We start from the raw sequence: 18572 nt of genomic DNA, 5'->3' as shown, positions 1-18572 counted from the left end.
AGAGACTTAACTGCACAGGTGCGCTTCGCAGTTGGGAAGCGACACCCCGACTCATTGGCTCAATGCCCTCCTGCAGACTGCGCCCCGATGCGGTGCATCATCTGCTTACTGGTAAGAGCCGGCCCTGGGACAGGATAGGGTTCAGGGTATGAATAGAGAGGAGGAAACCTGAAACTGATAACCCTCAGATGCTGTGTTGAACAATGGTAGCCCTGCTCTGATTTTAGAGTTCCAGCAGAAAAAAGCTTTGTCATGAGAATAAATAACTTGGTTTGATTCTCTGGAAGAGAACAACAAATGGGAGAAAATGCTTCCTCCATGAACTCCCAGAAGAGAGTGCTGAGCCTAACCCTTTCACTCCTGTATCTCCTGAAGGGTCAGACAACTCTGCCACATCAGATACAAGGGGATAATTTTCAGAGGAGGATTTGGAACAGGCTGCCATTTCACAGGGCAAGCTGTTTCAGGCTGAAATTTTCCCCTGACCCTAACTCGCCTGCCCCCCAAATAGGGGATAGGGCAGAGAGTCTGGGAGAGCAGTCAGTATGGGAGGCACCACTGACCCAGGCACCTGGTGATCTCTTCCGTTGGGAACCCCCACATTGAATGAACCAGACGAGCCACAATCAGTACCCCACCCTGCATTTTGCTGTATGTTTCCCCCTCCATAGTTAATAGCGGGGGGGGGAGTTGTGAGTCCCAATATGGGAGGAAAGAGTTAGGCTTCCCGGTACCAGGGTAATGATCCAAATGACCTTCCTTTAGCAAAAGAAAAAGACATTGAGAAATGCATTCACACCAAAGTACTCTTGGGTTTCCAGCTGTAGCTGTGGCCAAGAGTACTTTTGTGCCACTTAGACTGGTGTGCTAACTACACTCATCTTGGATGTGGCAAATCTGGCCATGGTGATGCATGATCTGTTACATAAAGGCTGGACTACTACAATGCAAAACTGGGTCCAAGAGTACCCCCAAACTGTGCACCTGTTATTTCAATGGAAGTGCAACCCCACCCAGAAGCAGTTGAATTGCCTCATCCCATTTGGTTCTCCTACTGACCAACAGCCTTGTCTAGATTCAGTCTTAGTTTACTAGCCTATATCCAGCCCATCTACCTCCAGCACATGGTTCAAGACAGCTACTGCATCTCTAGGGCCCTTTCCAGATTACACGCTGTTCAGCAGTGAAATGCTTCGGCTTGGCAGGATCGTATTGAAAATGTAAATAATTTGCACAACCCTCCTACAACGGGAAAATACAGCTATCCTTTTGCAATGCACATGCAACATTGTAGGACTAAAATCAAAGGATAAAATCCAAAAGAAGGCATCGGAAATGTGAATGGCACCTTGCTGACAGCGCAGGGACTGTGACGTTGAAATACAGGCAGTATGGAAGCACGCTTAAAAGACACGCTGACACTGTTGTGGTGTGTAATCTGGAAAGTGCCTAGGTTCAGATGACAAGGAGAGGTAGAGCTGAGTATTCCCTGCATATTATAACATCGCAGTCCAAATCTCCCATATTACCTCGCAGTTTCATGTAGATGTTAAACAGCATAGAGGACAAAACCAAATCCTGCTGGATGACCCATGGGCTAGCAGCCAAGGAAAGAGCTGAGAGGTAGTCCCTCAGCAACACCTTCTGTACCTAGTCCTCAAGAAAGGACTGGAGCCACTCCAAAGCAGTTCCTCTAATCCCTATACTCAAGAAGAAGCAGTCAAGAAGCTATACTCTATACAGTCTGGAAGGATGCCATGGCTGATGGTACTGATTGCTGCTAAGAGGTCCAGCAGGACCAGCAGGGACACACTCCCCCTGTCTAGTTCCCAGTGTAGGTCATCCACCAGGGCAACCAGGGCAGTTCCAGGACAGAAGCTGGACTGAAAAGCCAAATCCCTTTAGCGTCCTCTTCTGTAATCTGGCCATATTGTATGTGGTTTCCCCCCCAGGACTATGATTTGCCTCAATTCAACTTCAACTTTCTTTTCCTCCATTGTAGCATTATTTTGCCATTTTTAAAAAACGGGAGGAAACAGAAGAAATAAAAAATTAACACACACACTCCTTCCCTGGTAGGAACCAAAATTCACATGGGATGATTCAGAAAGGCTATTCTGTTGAGGTTTGTGATTATTTAGCAAAGCACCAAGGAAGCTACCACTCCAGTTAGAGTGCAGAGTTTAGTTGTTGCAGCTATTTAAGAAACATGCATGGAGATCATTGTAGATTCTAAATTACTTAACTAGTTTATAGGTGAAGTACATTTGAGATAGGAAATACCTATCCTATCTATCAGCTACATAATGGAGAGAGATAGAGATAGATCCCATCTTCTCTCTGGGAGGAAAGGAAGAGGACTGACTTGCTACAGGAAGTACCTGTGGAGTCAAAGCAGGGGTCATAGAGTAGAGGCAAGCAGGGACAGATAAGGAGACCCTCACTAGGTACCTCAATTCCCAGTGCCCCTAGTGGTCATTAGGATAGTTGGTGTAAAAGGTCAATGCACTGGAACTCCATGTCCAACATATTCAAAATGTATTTACTAATCCCCCCTTTGGGACCAAGAGGAAGGAATAAAATGGGATTAATTCCCAGGTACTAGGAGAGCAGCTCCTACCATCTCCCATTGAGGAAATGTCCCTAGGCCAAGGTTTCCCAATCTTGGGTCTCCAAATGTTGTTGGACTACAGCTCCCATGATCCCCAGCCACAGTGGCCAAAAGATACTGTAGCTAGGGATGATGCGAGCTGTAGTCCAACAACATTTGGAGACCCAAGGTTGGGAACAGAGTTCACTCTAAGGCATATGTGTGTCCGTGTGCTCACATTTTTAATGTCCGCTCAGTTAATTTTAGATCCTGTTCAGTTTGAATCAGGAAGGCCCCACTCTGGATGCACATGCGCACACACTGCCTTGATACTGCCTCCAGAACAAAACTCATTTCATGCACAGATGAAAAAAATCAGAGAGAACATTGGTTGGGAACCATGTTCTCTCTAATTTATTTATTTTTTTAATCTGTGTGGAGAATGAATTTTGTTCTAGGCAGCAGTATCAAGGCAGTAGGTACACACATGCATTCAGCATGGGACCTTCCTGATTCAACATGAGTGGGATCTAAAATTGACTGAGAGGACATAAAAAACACATGTGAGCACATGCACATGTGCATGCCTTCAAGAGAACACTGGTTGGGAACATCTGATATAGGCTGCTAGACAGACAGTAATCAGCCTAACAAAGGGATGATCAGCCAGAAAGCTGTTTAATTACAGAAAGTTCCCACTATCAGAAACTATGGAGGAGTAGGAGGATCCGTGGGCAATACACATGGGCACGCGCGCACCCATCCTTCACCTTTCTGTCCCATACCTGGGCCCAGGTGACTACACCAACGGGAAGCAAGAAGCATGTTATTTCCACCTCCTCTGGTAGCCCATTGGCCATTAATGAAGGCTGCAACCTAGGAAAGTACTGAAAATGGAAGCAGAGAGAAGTTTCCTGTCCCACATCCCTCCTTCGCAGACTGCAAAACCTGCTATGTATTTTGTGTGCTATTAAACTAGCCCAAACTTCCCATTGCTCTGTTGCACTACTGTCTGTTTTCAAGAACATCCCCCCCCCCCAAAAAACCTGTTTCAATTTAAAAGATTCCAGACTGATGAAGGTCATATATGCTAGGCATAACATTTCACCTGTGCTGCTTCCCCCCCCCCGCCCCCCCCCCCCCACCACTCCACAGACCATGAAACCTGCTATGCATTTTGCACTTTATTATGGTAGCTGGACCTTCCCATTGTCCTGGTATACTGTTGCTCGAGTGCTAGAATACTGGGGGAAGTTTTTTAAAAAACAGTGTTAGACTGAATTCTGGACCAGAAGTAGACTACAGGTGTGCCCAGATATCAAACTGAGAGGGTATTGCAGGTGGAGATTACACACCCCAAAGTGAGCCCTACCTCCAACTCACGCTTATTTTCACATGACTGTCCTTAAATCCCACAATACCCCCCACTGCTGTTTTCAGGACTCTTTAAAAATACAACCTTTTTGAAGACTTTTAGATCAAACATTAAGGGCTGAACCTGCAAGCTATGCAATTTAGTTTGAAGATACCAAGGATCTTGGCTGAATGGAATTTAGTTGTAAACAGACATTATAGAAAGATCTTGGCTACAGAAGGGCATTGCTAGTTAATACTGCACTACATTAAATGCTGTGTGGAATTTCCATTTTTAATTCCACTTCCAGCTATTGTGTGAAAGCAATGCCTTGACAGTGCTAAAAAAAAAAAAAAAGGCCCTAGTATGGAAGCTTGGCAGATTAGGAAGCGAAAAACCCCAGCACTCAGGGGCGTAGCTATAATTGAGCGAAAGGGTTCAAAGAACATGGGCCCCCAGCTCCTGAGGGCCCTCCAGCTCCATCCCTCCCTATTTTCTCCATTGTCTCCCTCAATCTGAGGGGCCGCCAAAGAGAGGGATGAACACAGGCCCCCTCTCGCTAGCTACGCCCCTGCCAGTACTGAAACATGGCTTGTGGGTTCTTGACATTTGGTTGCTTTTTTCTCTTCCCTTTTGCTAGCGTCCAGTGTCCCTTCAGACAGCCCCTATGCTCAGGTGCCCATCTTCCCCTTGATCCCCAACCGGGACACCAAGATACAAGGGAAACCAAAAAAGGACATCCACAAGCTGGAGGCGCAGAGGAGGATGGAACCTGTCTCATCTTTTGAAGACCATTTCTTCAACAAGAAAAGGTGGATGCCGAAGGTGAGCGTAGGGGTTCATTTGTGCCAGGCTCAAAACTAGCACCTCTTTTCAATGCCAGGCTCTAACCCTGGAATACGCTGCACCTTTTAAAAGTGGTGATCCCTGCCCTTTCCCCTAACTCTGAAGAGTGTCGCCTTCTCAGAGTCTGAGCTGGAGATTCCCAGACTTCCTGCTACAAGGAGAGGAGAGCTGGTCTTGTGGTAGCAAGCGTGAATTGTCCCCTTTGCTAAGCAGGGTCCACCCTGGTTTACATTTGAATGGGAGACTTTGTGTGAGCACTGTAAGATATTCCCCTTAGGGGATGGGGCTGCTCTGGGAAGAGCACCTGCCTGCTTGCATGCGGAAGGTTCCAAGTTCCCTCCCTGGCATCTCCAAGATAGGACTGAGAGAGACTCCTGCCTGCAACCTTGGAGATGCCGCTGCCAGTTTTGTGTAGACAATATTGAGCTAGATGGACCGATGGTCTGACTTCGTATATGGCGGCTCCCTATATTCCTGTTTGAGCAGCTCCGGTCATTAGCTCCCATTGTTGGAATGTCAACAAATCATCCTAAACCAGGGGTTTCCAGCCTTGGGTCTCCGGATGTTGTTGGCCTTTGGCCACTGTGGCAGAGGATGATGGGAGCTTAGTCCAACAAAATCTGGGGACCCAAGATTGGGAACCCCTGATTTAGGTTGTTAGACAGCAATCAGTCTAACAAAGGGATGGTCAGCCAGCAATACTGTTTAACGGCAGTGTTAAATGCAGTGCCTACCATCAGAGATTAGGGGGGAGGAGGATGATTTCCAAGTCAGAGATCTTGTTTCCATACAAACTTGAGCCCCATTCTCTCCCCCCACCCCCCAGAAATTAAGCAATCGGGATGGTGTTCCCAAAACAAGGCCAAACCACCTTCTCCTTTCCCTCTAAATATTTGTTACATGTATATAGTCCATTCTACTACTACATAGGAAAACAGTTTACATAGGAAAATGAATGGATGAATAAATAAATAAATAAGACAGTTCCTTGTCCCCAAAGGGCTCACAATCTAAAAAGAAACATAAGATAGACACCCGCAACAGCCACTGGAAAACCGATGTGCTAAGGTTGTGAGGAAATGTTGTAGTACTATGTCCAGCCAGTAGGTGGCACTAGCATTTGCTAGTAGTGATCTTAATTGGAGGCAGAGTCCCTTCCTTCTTCCTGCCTCTACTTCTTGTTGAACTTGTCTTAGCCTATAATGGCTGCCTTTTTCTAAGCTCTCATGACAGGGGTTGGATAGGCACAGTTGCTCTCCCCCTGCTAAACAGAACAGAATCATCACTTTTAAAAGGTGCCTCTTTGATCAGTTAGCGTGCGTGCTGCCGTTAGGGTAGGATCTCCCATCCCCTGCCCTCCAGCCCAGCCCCATATGAGCGTGTGAACCTCTGCTGAAGGCGTGGGGAGACTTAGAGTGCTTCCCACATTAGCTCATTTCTCCAGTCGCCACCCTATGTTCACTCACTTTTTATGGCAGTGATTTCATTTCCAGAGAATGGACTTCTAGTGGCTTCTGCAGACTTTTGTGTAAAGAACTGTTTTGTTATAAATAGCAGTTGCACCTCCAGCCTGTCCAGTATGAACAGACAAAGTGCTGCCACTGTTTTTCAGGACTCAATTTTATAGTGACATCAGGAAGAAATATCTCTCTCCTCACCTTACTTTGTTTCCAGGACTAACTGAAATGGATTATTTAGATTAATTCTAAAGGATTGTAAAGGTGGGGAATTACTCAATTTTGCTAAATTCTGTTATATCAGAGGTGTTATTCGGAATGAAGTTGTTAATTCTAAAGGATTATATTTTTGTAATTCTGGCCATTGGCTGTATTAATAAAGAATGATTGATTGATTGATTGTACCCTTAAACTGAACTTTGCAAGTTTAGCCAGCCTGATTGTTTCCCATTCAGTGAGGCTGGGCGATTAATGCTGCATCAGCCAATTCATCTCTTGAATAGCCTCTCTGAATTGCTCTAATGCCAGGCTGCACAACTTAGGCCCTCCTGTGGATGTTGGACTACAGCTCCCGTCATTCCTGGCTGTTGGCCACTGTATCTGGGGATGATGGGAGTTGTAGTCCAAAAACAGCTGGAGAGCCAAAGTTGTGCAGTCCTGCTCTAATGCAAGTTTCTTTTCCCGTGGTCATATGGGGTGGGGGGAGACTTTAATTACTTATTTCAGGGCTGCTCAACTTTGACCCTCCATATGTTTTTGGCCTACAACTCCCATAATCCCCAGCCACAGCAGTTAATAGCCAAGGAGTATGGGAATTATAGACCAACATCTACAGAAGGGCCGAAGTTGAGCAGCCTTGTTTATTTCCCCTCATGTGTTAAATGTTCTTTTTAAAATAGCGAAATAGTGCTAATATTCTGTTTTTCATGCCACTTTTTTTTACCATCAATCTTCCTGGACTAGATTATTAATCTTTTTCTGCATCACCCCTTTGTGTCTTTTGTAGAAGACTAAACCCTCCTTGGGTACCATGCCCACCCTTACTCTTGCACCAGACTTGACAAAAAGGCGACGGCTGACTATGTCCAACCTTGAGGAAATCCGACGAGAAGTAAGCTGTTAAAGAGTATTGGCGGTGGAGGATATTTGATTATATATTTTCTGGGATTGTTATTTTGCAAGTAGATAGGACCTATCCTCACAGCTTTCTCAGGTCACTGTAAAGGACCCAGTTGATCCTCACTGGTCTAGGGTCTTTCCAGACACTGACTGATGTGTTCCAGCATCAACACAAATTACCACAGCAGGAGGAGGAAGGGGGGGGGTATCCACACTAAGAGGCAGGGGCGTAGCTATAATTGAACGAAAGGGTTCAAAGAACACGGGCCCCCGGCTCATGAGGGCCCTCCAGCTCCATCCCTCCCTATTTTCTTCATTGTCTCTCTCACTCTGGGGGGCCCCCCAAGAGAGGGATGAACACGGGCCCCCTCTCCCCTAGCTACGCCCCGCTACAAGGTCATCATGTTATATTCTTAGCTTTTCCAGATGGAGTGTTTCTCAATTTTAAAACAGGCATTCTTACTGCTCCCCACTTTGACGTCCAGTTGATGTCCCTGTCCTTAAAAGTAGTCCCAAAAAACTTGCTGCTCATTGTGGTTTGGCAGCAGAGGGCCAGCTGCAATAGTGCTGCAAAATTGCACAACTGCCAAGCAATGTTCTTTCCGGGTTTTTTCATCTGTGTGCGGAATGAGTTTTGTTTGGGTGGCAGTATCAAGGCAGTGTGTATGCACATGCATTCAGAGTGGGGCCTTCCTGATTCAACCTGAGTGGGATCTAAAATTGACTGAGGGGACATCAAAAAACATACACACCTTAGAGGGAACGGACATCATCTGGATGCCAAATAGAGAAGTTATGTGGACTACTATTTTTATAATGGAGCATTTCTGTGTCTGGAAGCACTCTCTGTCTGATGACAATCTGTGGAGCAACTGTCTTTTTAAAAGTTAGAATAAAAGGATTGTGAAAAAGACAGTTGTTTCACAGATTGCTACAAATTGTCAGCAGATAGTTCTGAGAATATAACACAACCTCCTTCCTCTTAGTGTGGATTCCTTATGTTATTTCCCATTGTAATTTGCACTAATTTTTGAATATATCAGCATCTGGGAGGACCTCTAGTTAAAATTTCCATCTATGTTTAGAGTACCAATGACCATCACTTTTCTTGGAAGACATATGTTGAAGGAACTTCCACACTGTCCCTGGGCAATCTGTTACTGGCCTATCCTACAGAGTTTTTGTAAGGATTACAACACAAAAGTGTTGCAAACATCCAAAAAGCTAATAATAACAGCTTTTGTTTTGAGTGGTCATAATTTTAGACCTCCAATTCTTATTTGTGAGGAAGGAAACAGTGCAGCTCTTCAAACACAGTGGTATTCTGGACTGTTTTCAAGATCATCACATTATTCCATAGAAGCCAAGAGACTGTAGCCCTATTTGTATGTTATATTCAACATGTGTAGTGTACACATATACAGATCTGTACACACACAGAGAGAGTTATTCTTGTATATTAAATGCACTTATAGTAGTATGCTTTCTATCTGTACTAAGCATTTGAGGGGGCCTGTACCCAAGTCCACTTTTTAAATGAATGATGTGCAGTCATTCAAACAAAAAGATGTACATGTCTCTATACACATATGTACACATACATATACATATGTATGTATGTACAATGTAAAGCGCTGAATAGGGCTTTCTGCCTTCTTTTTGTCCTAAGTCAAAGCATCCTAAGAAAAGTATATGACACATTATTGAAGTGTGCAGAGCCTTGAGAGTGTCTGTTATGTAGACTTGGGAGTTTCCTAAATCAAAAGGTTGTTGGTTTCCTTTCACTCTTCCACCATGGGAAAAACTTTCAAGGGCATTTGGCTCTATGGATAAAAGCCACCATCTCCCTGGCATAAGTGTCCTGACAACTAGCTGGGTGACTCTGGGCCAGTCATTCCTCTCTCAGCCTAACCTACTTCACAGGGTTGTTGTGAAAGAGAAACTCAAGTATGTAGTACAACGCTCTGGGCTCCTTGGAGGAAGAGCGGGATATAAATGTAATAAAATAAAATAAAAATAATAATAATAATAAGTAGTAGTAGTAGTCGAGAAGAAAGAAAAACAAGTCAAAATAATCGACATAGCAATACCAGGGGTTAGCAGAATAGAAGGAAAAGAAATAGAAAAAAATCACCAAATACAAAGATCTACAAATTGAAATTGAAAGGCTGTGGCAGAAAAAGACCAAAATAATCCCAGTGGTATTTGGGCCCTGGGTACGGTTCCAAAAGACCTTGAAGAGCACCTCAACACCATAGGGGCCACAGAAATCACCATCAGCCAATTACAAAAAGCAGCTTTACTGGGAACAGCCTATATTCTGTGACGATATCTACAGGTGAAACTCGGAAAATTAGAATTAATTTCAGTAATGCAAATTAAAAGGTGAAACTGATATATGAGACAGACACATTACATGCAAAGCGAGATAAGTCAAGCCTTAATTTGTTATAATTGTGATGATCATGGCGTACAGCTCATGAAAACCCAGAAAAATTAGAATATTACATGGAACCAAGAAGACAAGGATTGTAGAATAGAACAATATCGGACCTCTGAAAAGTATAAGCATGCATATGTATTCAGTACTTGGTTTGGGCCCCTTTTGCAGCAATTACTGCCTCAATGCGGCGTGGCATGGATGCTATCAGCCTGTGGCACTGATGAGGTGTTATGGAAGACCAGGATGCTTCATTAGCAGCCTTCAGCTCTTCTGCATTGTTTGGTCTCATGTCTCTCATCCTTCTCTTGGCAATGCCCCATAGATTCTCTATGGGGTCAGGTCAGGCGAGTTTGCTGGCCAATCAAGCACAGTACACTGTATACTTTTCAGAGGTCCGATATTGTTCTATTCTACAATCCTTGTCTTCTTGGTTCCATGTAATATTCTAATTTTCTGGGATTGTGGATTTGGGGTTTTCATGAGCTGTACGCCATGATCATCACAATTATAACAAATTAAGGCTTGACTTATCTCGCTTTGCATGTAATGCGTCTGTCTCATATATCAGTTTCACCTTTTAATTTGCATTACTGCCCACGTGGCAGTACCCAGAATGTTGGGGGCAATATGCTAAATCATTGTAAACCGCTTAGAGAGCTCCAGCTATAGAGCGGTATATAAATGTAAGTGCTATTGCTATTGCTATTGCTATTACTGAAATTAATGGACTTTTGCACGATATTCTAATTTTCCGAGTTTCACCTATATAACAACAGCAGCAACATTGACAATAAAATTCTGGCATCCCAGGTCCTTGGGAAGGACTCGATGTCTGGATAAAACAAACCAGTCAATAACACCTGTCTGACTGTGTAAAATAATAACAATAATAATAATAATATATTTGCCAAGTCTTGTCTGGTCTCACTGCCTGTTATCCAGCAGGGCAGCTGCTTATGCCACTTTCAGAACTAACACATCTCTTTGAGATACCTGTAGGAAAGCCATTTGAGCACCTGTCTCTTCTTTTGTTTGACACTATAGACTGGATATGTTTGCATGCTCTTACCCTGTCTCTGTGAGATGAGTACTGCAACAAGTTGTCCACTGTAGAACTTTTGCAGTAGGATACAGCACCTGGGATATCCATACTGCTGTTTAGATCCCAGTCCTGGATAACCTCCATCACTGAAGGAGAAAGGAATGTTGGACTTGCCATAAATGTTAATCTCATCAGTGGTGGGAGGTTAATGAGATTCATCCAAGGGTTGCTGCAGTATAGACTGGAAGGAATCACTAGTTTAAAATAGTTTGAGTCCTGAATATTATATTTTTTGCATTCCCTTTTCTGTATGGTTTGGCAGGGTTAGTGTACCCACACATGTTTATAATGTACTGTTAACAGAATTTGATGAGTTACAATTTCTGGGTAGCATCCAAATTAAGGTAGTCATGACTAAGTCCCACTGAAATTCATGGGACTAATTTTAATCATTACTAATTTGTCACATTGATTTCAGGTATGAGTAATCATTGCTATCTAGGCTGGTTTCAGTTATGTGTAGTCATGGCTATCTAGGCTGGATATGGCTTGCTTGTTTCCCCGCCCCCTTCTCACTTTTTTTAGCTGCATTATGTCCCAAAACTGGGGGAAGGGTCTCCCCACTAAAAGGGAAAAGAAAAGGTTGTGCCGTCGAGTCAGTGTCAACTCCTGGTGACCAAAGAGCCATGTGGTTTTCTTGGTAGAATACAGGAGGGGTGCCTCCCCCTGCGCAGTAGGAGATGATGCCTTTCATCTTCCTATATCGCTGCTGCCCGATATAGGAGTTCCCACAGCAGGGATTCGAACCAACAGCCTCCTGCTCTCTAGGCAGGTTACTTCTCCACTGCACCATTAGGTGCCAAGGACAAAATTATGTGCATAGTCCCACCTCTGCAGCAAGTGGGAGTAGTAACCTATTCCTAGATAACCTCCTGTTGAAATTTAAGGCCTCAAAAAGTGTTTGGCTGATCTCAAGAGCAACCCAAGATAATTTCCCTGTAACCAAATTAGCTATCACACCCCACTTTTGAAGAGGACTACAGCTCTTCAGCGGCCCCTAGCAGTGGAGGGGCAAGGAGATCCCGTGGGAAAACACACAACCAAAGAGTTTGACACCCAAGACTCGTGCCTCACAGATTGGGGGCCCATGAGCGGCTGCTATTTCAGGGTTTAAAAAACCTCCTAGACTAGGTGATGATACATTGTGCACCACATCTAGTTTGGTGCAAAGTATTTTTGCTTTGAAATGTTGCCTTAATAGTGGGCTCTATAAAGATAGAATATCTTTGGAGAAAGATATCTCTGAGGTCCTAGAATTAGATACTGTATAGATCTACATAGGGAAACTCTGCAGATACTGCACAGAGTCTGCTATTGTATTAGCCCAGCTTGCTAGATTTCAGGAAAGAATAGATTCCAATTTCATATACCTCCCAAATAGTCAATGGGCCAGTTCTCACGAGCAAAAAGTGAGTTAGAGAAGCATCCTATCTGGTGTCAGGATCTGTGCATACTTCCAATTTTTGGTCATGTATTTGCAGAAATCTAGGTAAGAGGTGGGTGAAGTGCTCAGATGGGAGGTGGGAGCTGGGTCGGATGGCTTTTGCTCCACCCTTGCTAATATGCCAGGTACAAGTGCTAGGGATTCTCAACCTTGGGTCCCCAGATGTTATTGGACTTCAACTCCCACAATCCCTAGCCAAAGGCCATTGGGGCTGGGGATTATGGGAGTTGAAGTCCAATATCATCTGGGGACACAACGTTGAGAATCCCTGCGAGGACAGCAACATCCAGGAGCACGCACAGCTCCCAAAGCCAGGTAGGATGCTTCTCCAACCCACTTTTGGCTCATGAGAACCAGCTAAATTTCTGTTCAGTACTCCACTAGAGTACACAGGAGTATTATCCACAGGAGTCTCTCTGAGGACCTGGCGCTATATGTTATTGGTAATTTTTTTTTTATTTTTTTTTGAGCAAATGCTTTCCAGACGCAGGTATAAAATTTAGAAAGGCAACTCACCTGTTCATCAAGCCTAAAAACGCAATACTCTCTTTGAATATTGATTCAGTTCTGGTCTGAACAAGCGGCATAACATTTCCATGGTGTTCTTCAGATCTGCTGCAACAGTGAAATCTACCACTTAAAAAATCTCTGTCTCTCCTCCTCAGGTGAAGAAAGCAACGGATGCCTACCGGAAGGCACTGGCTCTCCGGGAGCGCAACAAGTCACTGAAGCTGTGGCGGAGAGTGCGTGGGAACGAGATTGGCGTGGATGTGGGAAACCCCAGCTTCTACCAGACTTTCTCCACCTACTCTTGGTCATGGAACGTCTGCCAAGAACTGGTGACCCCTCGAGAACTCCAGGAATATGATAACAAACTGTATTACAGCTCCTGCCAAACAGCCACCCCGGCAGGTGGGAGGCAGAAAGGAAGTAAGAAGTAGCCCCAATTGTTACTAGCTAGCCATGGCTTTCTCCTTTTCATTTGAGGGCGTCCCATAGACTGGTCTAAGGCTGGTACCTGGGTCACACTTCCTGAGACAGGGGATCCACTTTTATACATTGACTAATTCAGGTAGAAGGGGCAAGTCTTCCCTGCTGTTCAACAGCCAACGTGCCAGAAAGTGCACTTTCAGTTTGAAGAATGGAAACGAATGGATAATTTGGAATATTGCATCCCAGAAAAACCAATATTCCAAACAGCGATAAAATCAGCAGTGGGAGTTAATTTATTATTATTTATTTAATTATAACTTTTCTGCACTGCCCAATCCAATGGCTCTGGGCAGTTTACAGACTAAAAACAAAATATAATCATTCAAAAATCAAACGTAAAACCATAATCCGAACCATTAAAACCATTTAAAACAGTTAAAACAATTAAAACCATTTAAAACAGGTTTAAAACCCTGGAAGGCCAGACCAAACAAATAAGTCTTAAGGGTTCTCTTAAAGGCCGATAGTGTATTTAAACCATGAATTTCTGCTCCACAGCCTAGGAGCAGCTACAGAGAAAGCCTGGTCCTGAGTCACCACCAGACACACTGGTGGCAGCTGGAGATGGACCTCTCCAGCTGAGGTCTAGAGACCTCCCAGAATCCCCAGCTGCAGTGGCTTTTGCTTGGGGATTGTGGGAGTTCTAGGCATTGTCGTCTGGGAGTCCCTGTTAGAGGGAACACCGCCCACCTCTGTTTAATAGACTGTCCTGGCTACTGACAGTATAAAAGTCTGTGCTGGGTGGGTTCACACTACCTTTTTTGCTTATCTAAGGTGAAACAATGGCTCGCCATTTCAGTACAGAGAGTCAAGAATGAGCCCCTAGTGGCGCAGTGGTAAAACTACCGCCCTGTAACCAGAAGGTTACAAGTTCGATCCTGACCAGGGGCTCAAGGTTGACTCAGCCTTCCATCCTTCCGAGGTCGGTAAAATGAGTACCCAGAATGTTGGGGGCAATATGCTAAATCATTGTAAACCGCTTAGAGAGCTCCGGCTATAAAGCGGTATATAAATGTAAGTGCTATTGCTATTGCTATTGCTAAGAGAGCTTGGATGGCTTTAAAAGGGGCTTAGACAGAATCATAGTGGACAGGTCTATCAATGGCTACTAGTCTGGTGGCTGTGGGCCACCTCAAGCCTCAGAGGCATGATACTTCTCAATACCAGTTGCAGAGGTAGCAACAGCAGGAGAGAGGGCGTGCCCATACCTCCTGCCTGTGGGCTCCCCAGAGGCATCTGGTGGGCCACTGAGGGGAAAAGGATGCTGGACTAGATGGGCCTCCTTCTGCCTGATCCAGCAGGGCTGTTCTTATGTTATGTTCTCTTGGCCTCAACATGCGGTGGGGATCATACAGAAGAAGGCGCTCTCTAAGGTAACCCGCACCGAAGCCATTCAAGGCTTTAAAGGTAATAACCAGAACTTTGTATTTTGCCCGGAAACGTATCGGCAGCCAGTGCAGCTGTTTAAGTATAAGCATAATATAGTCTCTCTGGGTTGCTCCTGAGACCAATCTGTCTGTCACATTTTGAGCTAGCTAAAGTTTCCGAATTGCATAGAAAGGCTGCCCTATGTAGAGCGCATTGCAGAAGTCAAGCATGGAGGTTACTAGCTGCCAAAATAGTTAACCACTGTTTCGAGATTGTTCTCTTCAAGGAATGGACACAGCTGTCAAATCAGCTAAAGCTAATGAAAGGCACTCCTAGCCATAGCCTCCTCCTGAGATACCAGGGTAAGGCCTGAGTCTAGGAGCATTCCCAAACTGCATAGCTGTTCCTTCGGGAGTCAGTTGGGCAGTGGGGTAGACGGTACACCAACAGAATCCCTAATCTATACTTAGTTCCCAGCGTCAAAAATACACACTCAATATAAGTCAACTGTCTCACATGGACCCTGGTAAGAGAAATTGTATCCTTATGGACCACAGCCACTCCCCCTCACCCCCACTTCCTCATACCTGCTCCACAACAGAGTAACCTCTTGGGAGAAGCTGGTCCCAAACTGGATCACCTGCCTCTCCCAACCAGTTCTCAGTTATACACATGCCCGGTCGGAGAGCACTATTCACTTATCCTTATTATTAGTTTATGCATTTATATGTACAAGGAGAGGCACACCATCCATCTCTCATTTAACCTTTCTAACAAATCTGTTAAGTGGATTGTTATCCTACACGCCATTTTGCAGATGAGAAATGATGCCTGACTGGCTCTCAAGTAAAATGAGAAGAAGGGAGGGGTGATTTTTCAGCGAACCCCCCCCCCTTCCTCTTCTTACACACACACAGAGGGGAGGAGCAATTTTTGGCGATTCCCCCTTCCCCCTGCAACTGCCTGTGGTGCCCGAAAATATATCCTGGGGGCCCTACAACGCTCGCAGACATATTTTTTGGGGAGATACAGGCAACTGCAGAGGGAAGGGGGAATCACCAAAAATTGCCCCTCCTCTCTGTGCACGTGTGGGAGTGTTCCCCACACACAACTCTTAGTTTGGATGTAGGCCAATCAGTTCTGAATTTGTAAAAACAACAACCCAAAAAACACCTGACTCTTGAGTTCAGTTTCAGATGTGCCTTTAAAAGAAAACTGGACAAAGGGTTATTTCTACTTTAATAAAAGTGCTGGGAGGTAGAAGGACTTGGGTCCTTAGAACATACATTGGAGGATCCTCTGCAGATAGGTGAGAAAAGGCTGGTGACTCTCTCAAGACTGCTGCAGGAAAGAGCTCCACATTCTGCATCCAGTGTCTATTGCACCAATGGCTCTGCTATTGCTGACAGTGTTCTGCTGATTACCTTATTTAGGCATTTAAAATTGTGAGAAAGCAACCAGGCAAAATCTAGAGGGATGGGGTAGGGTGGGGAAAGTATTAAGATGGCAGCAAGGATTGTGCCAACTTGGTCATCTCTGAATTTTGAATGGGGAGGGTATGCCACTTGCATATAAGGCCAAAAAAAAAAAAGAACTTAAAAGCTACTCTTAGGAGAGACTAATCCCTCTGAACAGCACAGAGGCTGTTGTGTGGTTTTGAGAGGCAATGCAACCACAGCTTGGGAAGGAGATTCCATCAGGCAAGAAGGTTACCATCAGGTCTGGATGTTCTCTGAAATTTTCTTTAAAAAATCTTGCACCAAGCTGGATTCTGCAATGGATAAATTATATAAAGCAAGCCCATTTGCAGCACCTTGAATAATTTATTCTAGTCCTAATCCTGAGGAGGGACAAAAAATGTATTCAGGGCACTGAAGCCACATGCCCCAATTACTGAAAATCTTCTTCAGCACCCCCTGCTAGTCACTCCTCTCTATCCCTGCTCTGGTTCCTGAGATTTCACCAGACCTTGCCAATACAGTTTCCGTCTTGTCTTCAGAGCTTTAAGTTCTTGGATTAAGTTCATGGATTTGTATAAGTGCAAAATCAAAGTACTGCAGAAGGGGACAAAAACATCCTTTTTATCCACACTTAGAATATGTATGCAGTATAGAGAGCCAATGTGATGTAAAGGCTAGGGTGCTGGATTAAGACTAGAGAAAAACTGACTTTAAATCCTCACTCCGCTGTGAAGCACACTGTTATCCTCGGTCAATCCCCATCTCTCCACCTAACCAACTTCAAGAGATTAATGTACATCATCCTGAGCTCTCCTTGAAAGAAAGGTGGGATAAAGAAAATCTAATTTATTCTGGTCTTGCCCCAACAAACTTAAAGAGACACAGAGGACATTCACACGACTGCAGGGGTGGTGGGGAGGCTACGCTTCACTTACCTTCCCACCCAGGCAATCATTTTTGAAGTCTTCAGTGCACCGCCACACACTCAATCCAGACTGCTCTGCTGAAGTGTGCTCCATGCAACGAGTGTGGTGCATTGAGGGATACCCCACCAGCACCCATCTCTGTGTCTCCTCAGGCTGCGTGCAGTCCAAGAAGACACACAATCCCGGCAGCCAGGTTAAGGGTACACATGCATGCACCTTTAACCTCGGCTAAAAGCCATGCTTGGAAGCAGGGTTAGACGGGTGGGCAGTGCCAGGAAGATCTGTTTGGATCCCAGCACTGCACCTCACCAGCCTAACCCAGGCTGGTCTTGTCATGAGAACAGCCTTAATGGCTAAAATTAATATAGGATAGAACCTTGCTTCACACAGAGAGGCCTTTTAATTTAGAAAAATGGCAATTGCCAGGGAAGGTATGATGGAAATTTCTAGGGTCATGTGAAATGTGGAACATGAATAGCAAATAACTATTCACTTCTTCTCAGAATACAAAAACTTGGGCATTATTCACTAAAAATAATTGGCAGCATAAACCAAAAGATAAACCAAAAGAAGTGCTTCTACATATAATGTGGACTTCATTGCCACAGGATATTATGATGAAAACCAACACAACCTGGGTAATTAGCAGCCCAGATACCTAAAAATACAACCTTAATCTTCAGAGGGGAGAAACCTTGTATGTCTTATACTGAGGCAAACGAGCCCCGCTATCTCCAAACCTTTTAACAGAAGATGCCAGAATTTGAACCTGGGACTTTCTGCATGGAAAGCATGCATGCTACCAACTCAGCCTCTGGACCCAACAGGATAGCAAAGATCCTACTTAGAGAGGATCGTCATTGAAAAAGTTACCTAGATAACCAACTCCAGCACAACTTTTTCAAAAAGTGATCCTGTGATGCTGACTGTAATGACGTGTAGATATTGGTACCAGATAAATTGTAAGAGGAATTTTTGTACTGGGGCTCTTGAAATATCACCTTTTGCCGGCCTCTGTCACTTATCAAACCTGATTGGAAATCCTCGTCAAAACAACTTTGCATCAGTGCTGCTTCTAATATGAACACTCTGTGAACAAAGGCTTGTTGTATTTTGCACTTAAAAGTTGAAATAAAAAAAATCCTGGAAGACAAATGATTACATGTATTTATTTGAATGGATGGCACTAATATCCATCTTAGACAGAAAAGATGGATGGTGTCCTATCCCTAGAAGGAACATTCAGATACACATCTTTTATGTTCAGTTACATCTGTATTCTAGGGTGTGTGTGTGTGTGTGTGTGTGTGTGTGTGTGTGTGTGTGTGTGTAGTCTGAAAACAAGTGTGGGGAGGAGCCTTGAAATTTTAATTTTATAGAAACGTTATCTAGATTTCTAAACTATGACCAAAAAATAAGCTGAAGTATGAATTTTATGGTTCAAATATAACTTGTGTTAACCTCGTTTAA

The 18572-nt window shown here is 44.3% G+C and overlaps 1 protein-coding gene across 2 annotated transcripts in view; it reads left to right on the top strand.

Annotated features, from left to right (window-relative positions):
• LOC128330249 (uncharacterized) overlaps positions 1–18257 on the top strand; it is a 172126-nt gene extending 153869 nt beyond the window's left edge. For both annotated transcript variants that reach the window (XM_053262784.1, XM_053262783.1), the window contains 3 exons: positions 4585–4769; positions 7254–7358; positions 13021–18257. In XM_053262784.1, the coding sequence (XP_053118759.1) occupies positions 4585–4769; positions 7254–7358; positions 13021–13296 (566 nt within the window). In that variant the 3' untranslated portion in view covers positions 13297–18257. The remainder of the gene's footprint in view (positions 1–4584; positions 4770–7253; positions 7359–13020) is intronic.
• The last annotated feature ends 315 nt before the right edge of the window (positions 18258–18572 follow it).

The sequence above is a fragment of the Hemicordylus capensis genome, chromosome 6 (assembly GCF_027244095.1).
Source record: "Hemicordylus capensis ecotype Gifberg chromosome 6, rHemCap1.1.pri, whole genome shotgun sequence".
Classification (NCBI taxonomy): Eukaryota; Metazoa; Chordata; class Lepidosauria; order Squamata; family Cordylidae; genus Hemicordylus; species Hemicordylus capensis.
This window is presented reverse-complemented; position numbering and strand designations above follow the sequence as displayed.